Source organism: Egretta garzetta, unplaced genomic scaffold (assembly GCF_000687185.1).
Source record: "Egretta garzetta isolate BGI_Z169 unplaced genomic scaffold, ASM68718v1 scaffold270, whole genome shotgun sequence".
NCBI lineage: Eukaryota > Metazoa > Chordata > Aves > Pelecaniformes > Ardeidae > Egretta > Egretta garzetta.
In genome coordinates, this window is record NW_009258274.1 from 1,857,218 (window position 1) to 1,864,777 (window position 7,560).

A 7,560-nucleotide genomic window follows, 5' to 3' on the forward strand; every position below is an offset into this window, starting at 1 on the left:
AGTACAGTAAGCTGCTAGAAAAGCAAAGACATTTGTACAAGTAAGACAGACACCGAGACAATATTCCTGGGCTATAGGAAAAATAGAAAGTTTGAGAAGCAGACCAGCGTGGAATTATGCAGCCTACTGCTTACAGCAAATAAACTGATGAAGGCAGCAAAAGTGAAGGGAGTGAGAGAACAAATTGGATGGTGAAGACGGTATAGCAAGCAATAGGAGCTGTACCAGGATTTTTTTCTAACCTGCAGTGAAGGCAGACTAAAATAGTAGTGAGGCTCAGCACAGTCATTTCCTAAAACCAGCCAAGCAATATTGTCCTGGAGGGAAGAAACATACCGGCCTATACAGAAATTATATTAGCAAACAGTCTTGTTCCAGGTCTTCATTGTACCTGTACTGTAAACACAGATTCTTATACTACAGAAATGAAGAAAGATTATCGACCGGAATCGCCTACCTGTGACAACATAATGCTGGGTATCACCCCACTATCACCCTTAGGAGACAACAATCCGTATAAAAAAATTTAAAAGCTGAAAAAAAAAGGTATAGTTTTAAAGATTATATTGTTAAACTGAGATTATTTAGTACTTCCACATAAGGTGGTGCATGTATGGGGGTGTATATATATAATCAATGCATGTGTTACGCAAATACACACACAGAGATATAGTCAGAGTTCACAGTCAACCAACAGATGAAAGCTGGCAGGCCAAGCCTGCATCTCAGCTTTTTTGGCAGGGATTTCAGGGACTGGGTTCTTTATACTTAAATTGATTGCGTATCAGCACTTCTACATGAAGCTACTTGCATCTTATGTTGAGGATTTATTCTATTGTGCAAAAAATACGCACTCTTATTCTTAAGTTTCCAAGCTCAGTAAAGTAGTTGTTTTTACACCCTACAAATGGCTTTCTCCGTACATCTCTTAATGACCGGTATATACTTTAGCAACGGCAGCAGCACTGACTCACTGCATGCAGCACGGTGTTACTATGTGCTTATTGCACTGTGGTTTTCATTACCCAGATAGAACAGCTTCTTCAAAGCAGGGCTCAGCAACCCAAAGGTTTCCACAGGGATTTACTACTCCATAAAATAGAGAGCCCACCCTGATCCTGGCCAAGTTGAAAGAGTTAAGGGTGATAATAAAAAAAAAAAAGGTTTTATTAAACAAAATTATTTTTGAGACTTTAACCTTTTGTTCCTTCTTTCATACATTAATACTCATCCTTTTGTTTCTAAGTGGAGACAGCTCCTTACTACTACACATGAAAGGCCCCAACTAGTTCTGTCTCTTGAATATAAGGGGTGCTTGCGTGGCATTCATCGTGACCATGATCCTAACACTCTTTTCCCTACTTGACCAGGAGACCTCCTGGCTCTGCCAAGGAGCGATTGCATAGCAGCAGAACAGCTCTGCCTCTCGGACTCTACCTGCAATGCCACCTACAGGGTCCTGGAAAACTGTGCCCTGGCTAAGACTCGCTTCCTTCCACTGGATCGTGACAGCAGGGTCAGATGTCTGAATGCAGAGCTAGACCTCGGAAACAGCTCTTTGCTGCACTGCAAGTGTCACCGGCGCATGAAGAGACAGGAGCACTGCTTACGCGTTTTCTGGACCGTTCACTCCAGCATGACGGATGGTGAGATGAAATAATGTGAATTTACAAGGTACTCGTAAGGCTCGCCCCTGCCCCCCATCTGAAAACAACTGCACAAGGCTGCTTCCCAACACTGCAGGTATCACTTTGGAACTACGTCTCCTAGTGAAGGGAGTTCATTACTGCTCTGTTTGCTGAGCAGAGAAAACTCATCTGGGACTGGGCCTTCAAATACACTGGGGACCCTAAGGGACAAAGATAGCTACTCTGAGGCGGTGAGGTTTAGTGCTGTGAGGGGAGACTGCTGTGAAAAATCACCTCCAATTGGTCACATCTGTCCATCACTGGAAACGGATGTGTGATTATCACGCACACCGTGATGGCATCCTTGGGCATGCTGCTTCTTTCCAGCTTCAGCGGGATGCTTCTACGTGGCCTCCCACTAAAGCCTACCTGTGCTACATGTCTCTTCACTAGAACGGAGGCTGAAAAAAACCCAAATGACAACACAGACCAAATTCCAGCCAGAGGAATTCTGATGACAAAATGTAATTTTGTCCATTTTGTCAAAATTTACACAAAAAAGGTGTAAATTTTACACAGTAATACCTTTACATCTCCAGCAGAACCATTCTTGGCATTTGGCTTTGAGCAAGACAGGGCACATCTCTGAACTCCAGCCTGAGGAAACAGCCAGGCACAAATAAGAAAAAAATAATAATAATAAAAAAGTGCTTGTCACATAGCATTTCTCCCACTGCATAAAATATTTCGTATCTTACCTAGGTTATTTCAATTTGGAGACCTCTCCCTATGAGAATCCGGCAAACGAAGAACACTGGAAGACAGATTATAATAAACTGGCAGCTCTGTTATCAGGTAAGGATTATAACAGTTACATGACATAATGCTGCCCTTTCTTATCTTTTCAGGGGCTGAAAATTATTAAGAACAACAATTTGGGGTAATGGCCCCTTTATCCAGAGCAGGCATTCCTCCTGCCTAAATTTGTCGTCCCCCCCAAATATAGCCACAGATCCTGACCCACAAAACAGGGAATAACCCTCAATGATGCATTCTCTGAAACAGACACCCTAACGTGAACCAATAAAAATACGATTTGGTAACCAGTATAACTCCAACGTCATACACACAGGCACATAGCAGGACTAACTTGCTTTGTTCTTTTTGATGCTCCCAATCTGACCATTGAGAAAGGGCTATTCCTGTTTCCACACAGCATCTCTTCTGGAGACTTGCTTCATTGTTTCTGGGTTTCTTTTGGCTTTACAGGCTCACAGTTAGCAGGAGACGCGACAAATCCATGCCTGAAAGCAACTCATGTCTGTAATCTGAGCAAGAAGTGCGTTCGTCTGCGCACAGACTATGCCTCTATCTGCACCAAGGGAGCAGGAAGCGAGGACGCGTGTGACCGTCGCAAATGTCACAGAGGGCTAAGGAATTTCTTTGAGAAAGTCCCTGAGGATTTCACCAAAAGGATCCTATTCTGTCCATGTCAAGATGAACTTTGTGGGGAAAGACGCCGGAAAACTATTGTGCCTGATTGTTCTTTCCAGTATAACACCAAACCCAATTGCCTTTGGCTTCTGGACTCCTGCTTAGAAGACCATATCTGCAAGTAGGTCCAGCAGCAGTGGACGTTAGCCAAGAGAAGAGAACAGCATAGACACTGATAGTCTCATTTTCCTTCCTACAGATCCCGACTGGCTGACTTCCAACAAAATTGTCAACCTGCAGACATGTCTCCAGATGGTTGCTCTCAGCACAACCATGCTGCATGCCTGCAGGCTTACATGGGGATGATTGGTAAGTGATGTCCACAGGAACATACACCGGGTGGATGCTTTCAGGCCACAGATTTGCAGGCACGCTCTGATGCTGTGAAGGACTGTGTTGCTCTCCTGCAGGAGGTAGTGCTCACTATACCCATGAATATGCCTTAGCCAAATTGATGCTAGTGCTCCCGCTTGCTTCTGAGGTAAACGCAGCCCAAAGAGAGCTCTTCCATGGCATTTATCGCTCTCCTTTGTCCTGACCTCTGCTGTCAAATCAGCAGCACTTGCCTGAGATTTTTGAACACCCTTTTGCATCATCAGCTGGTGCAAAGTGCTCCAGATGCCTGACCAACAGGGCGCTCTGGGTCTGTATGAACTACATCATCCCTGCTGCAGGAGTTACATCCATCACAGCAGTGATTAAACATGACATCCCCTGCCTGACTTTTAGACTCCTGATGGTTTGTTAGTGTTGTACACACCATCTTCTCAGAGCCAGCCAGAACATGGCACTACCAGCTGTTAGAAGGAAGGTTGTCTTTGGGTTTAGGCATTCACTGCCAACCTGCTAATACTTTTTCAGAGTGGCTCAGAAGAAGAGCTGTAAAGAGCAGCAATATCTCAGAAGCTGTAGATCTAGACTATACCTTCCAGTTTTCTAGATGTCCTTGCTGGTTTTGTGCTAAATGAACTCTGGCTGAATGGCCCACTAGAGGTGTGCAGCGTTTGTTTGGCAAAAGGCCACACAGTGTTGCCAGCTACCCAAGAGCACCTTTTGCTGCCATATGCCAGTTCCACCGTTGAGTCCCTTCAGATGTTTCACATCCTTCAATCTAATGCTTGCACCAGCTTTGGTTATCAGTATACCTCACCATCAGATTGCCAGAGTCAGGGGTAGCAATCCCCACGCTTCTCACAGCCCAGCAGACTTCACGTAGATTCAGATTCACCAGGCCTGGGTCACCTCGCAGGGGCTCCTGAGCTCCCCTGGGTAACATGCATATCGCAGTGGAAGGCTTCTGCCTCCAGGGCAGCGTTCCCTTTAGTGTAACGGGACTCTAGATGCTTCTTTCCTTTGGTGAAGTAAATCCTGATTCCGGTTTCTGGGGGTTTGGGACAGGCACGCCCATGACACCCAACTATGTCAGTAACTCCAGCGTGGAGGTCTCCCTGTGGTGTACATGTGAGAGCAGCGGCAACCAGAAGGAGAAGTGTGACCAGATACTCGGCATGTTTGAAAGCAACAAATGCCTTGGTAAGCGTCAGTCATATCACAGAATCAGAGAAACAGCTCAGCACGGGGAAATTCAAACCCTGTTGATTTCAACATCCTACATTGCATTGCTCTTGCATATAGTTCTGTCGTCTTCTGCAGTGTCTCCATGATCTCCTATGCAACCTAGGGGACCAGCCTGGATCTGCCCTCAGAAGTGTTTCTGTATCTTTTGGCAACACTTCTGTTCATCTCAAACACCATGAAGCTCTTTCCAAACAGCATTCAAATGAAGGGGTGGCAAAAAAAGTCACAAGGGGAGGTCAGGCATGCAGTATCCATAGGTTGCTAAGTAACCACATCAGTGCACCAGAGTTATGGGGTTTGGGTTCCCCTCTTCCCCCACCTTTTCTATGCTCGCCTTTGGCCCTCAGCAGCCCCTGACACAGCCCCTGTTATTAGGTTGAACAGCATAGCAGTTACAAAAATCCTGTTATGTACAACTGTGTAATCCTAAGTCTTTATTTCTTTTATCTCCCTAGCATTTTAGCAACAGACCTTAATAAGATTTAAATATTTTATGTTTGTAAAAGCTTCCAAAGGGTATCAAAGAAACCAGCATCATTAGATAAATTATTAATATTTCAACCTACCGCCTGTTGTATAGAAAAGCCTTACACCCAGCACTATAGATACACCTACAGCCTAAACATCCCATCTGAAATACTACATACCTGCCCCTTACAAAACAGACAGCTGGGAAAGTCCCTGAGAGACCCAAAGGTCCTCAAGTACAGTGCAAATTGGCTTTGCAGTCTTCTCAACCGCACAAGTAAACCCACAAACTAACAGGCCATTCACTGAACAGAGAATATGTATTTTCTAAATCAAAGCCACACAAGCCTGTGAGTGCATTTCCTAAAATAGCTTCCCTAGGCTCCTGTTCACTAGGCTCCAAGGCGTGCCCAAGAAAAGCACAGTAAGACTCTTGCTTTGCTTCTGTTTGCAGAAAATACCATTTGGTCTCAAATGCACCTGAAGCAGACAGCTCTAGAAAGACAGGAAGACTTACTTTATTCATCTTCCCTAAGCTTCCAAGGAGACAGTGCCAGCACATCTCTTGCTTCAGAAATGTCCCAGGTATGCATTGCTTTGTCGCCTTCACAAAGCAGCGAGCCAAGTGGCCTAGATACAGTAGTTAAACCTTGGAACCGGGAATGTGTGATTTTGGACATCAAAGCAAGGGATGCCACATGCATGCAGAACCCTGGACTGCTTTACCTCGAACTATTCCTTCCACAGATGAGCAGAAATAGGAGGCCACGCTGCCTGGCCACAGGAGTTTCCAATAGTCTCACATGAGTGCTCAGAACTGAAGGCTTTGCAGCCAGACATTTGCGCATAAATGTGCCTAATGGGATTCATTCCTCGTTTTCATTTCCTAGGTGGCTGAAGGGAAGACACAGCGAGACATCTCCAAACACAGCAGTATGCCAATGGCCTCCTCTGTATATTCTGGAGCTGCTATTCCTTGGCCATCTCTGTCTCTGTTCCCGCTCCTGTTGCTGAGCCCATGTTAACTTGGCATAAATGGCACCTTTCCTTCCCATATTATTAATCTTATTCCATATTCAGGCACCTCCCACTACTGATTTACCTTTGGGAAACAGAAGGCTTCCAGAGAAGAGGAATGGAACAGCCTTAACCCAGAACTGCAGCCACTAAAAACCTCCCCCAACTTGCACCCCACTTTCCTCTACCAGTTTGCACTGAGCTCTGCAGATATGGTACCCACCATTGCTTCTGCCATGCTAGCGTTTTCAGTAACAGTCAGGCTAATATTCCAGCACAGTATTTTAAAACAAAGGTCTGAGTTCTGTCAGAACTTGTGCAGGGTTTGGTTTCTGACTGCAGAGAGGGACCTGACACATTGTGTCCTACCACCCCACCTTCTGGAACTCTTCCTCAGGCATACAATCATAGAATGGTTTGGGTTGGAAGGGACCTTAAAGATCATCTAGTTCCAACCCCCCTGCCACATCTTTCACTAGACCAGGTTGCTCAAAGCCCCATCCAACCTGGCCTTGAACACTTCCAGGAATGGGGCATCCACAGCTTCTCTGGGCAACCTGTTCTAGTGCTTCACCACTCTGAGTGAAGAATTTCTTCCTTAGATCTAATCTAAATCTGCCCTCTTTCAGTTTAAAACCATTGCCCCTTGTCCTGTTGCTACAGACCTTGGTAAAAAAAAAAAAATAAAAAAAAATCTGTCTTTCTTACAATCCCCTTTTATATATTGAAAGGCCACTATAAGGTCTCCCTGTAACCTCTCCTCTAGGCTGAATCATGCCAACTGTCTCAGCCTTTCTTCATAGGAGAGGTGTTCCAACCCTCATAATTTTCGTCGCCCTCCTCTGGACCTGCTCTAACAGGTCCACGTGTCTCTTGTACTGGGCACCCCAGAGCTGGACGCAGGACTCCAGGTGGGGTAGAGTAGAGTAGAGAGGGAGAATCACCTCTCTTTGACCTGCTGACCATGCTTCTTGTGATGCAGCTCAGGACACAATACAGCTTTCTGGCAAGTGCACATTACCAGTTCACATCCAATTTTTCATCCACCTGTATCCCCAAGTCCTTTTTTGCAGGGCTGCTCTCGATCATTCGTCCCTCCCATCTGTACTGATATTAGGGATTGTCCCAACCCAAGTGCAGGACCTTGTAGTTGGCCTTTCTGAACTCCATGAGGTTCACATGGGTCCACTCCTCAAGCCTGTCAGGGCAGAGTACAACACACCATCCTACAGACTGGAAGTCCGTGCTCCAGGGTGGGTTGCAAGTAAAGCTCAATAAACATGCACATAAAGTCCCTGGTAAACAGTATTTTCAATTCCCTTTTCAAATCCATTCTTTCAAGTATATGAAAAATACCATCTCGGATCAAGGGTGC

At 45.4% G+C, this 7,560-nt stretch overlaps 1 protein-coding gene across 1 annotated transcript; it reads left to right on the top strand.

Moving 5' to 3' along the window:
• The first annotated feature begins 425 nt into the window (after positions 1 to 425).
• Positions 426 to 6,193, top strand: LOC104123623 (GDNF family receptor alpha-4). Its single transcript, XM_009635899.2, has 8 exons — positions 426 to 477; positions 1,371 to 1,646; positions 2,391 to 2,483; positions 2,898 to 3,243; positions 3,322 to 3,431; positions 4,521 to 4,655; positions 5,623 to 5,753; positions 6,059 to 6,193. The coding sequence occupies exons 1-8, from the start codon at positions 426 to 428 to the stop codon at positions 6,191 to 6,193; spliced, it is 1,278 nt and encodes a 425-aa protein (XP_009634194.1).
• Positions 6,194 to 7,560: the final 1,367 nt, after the last annotated feature.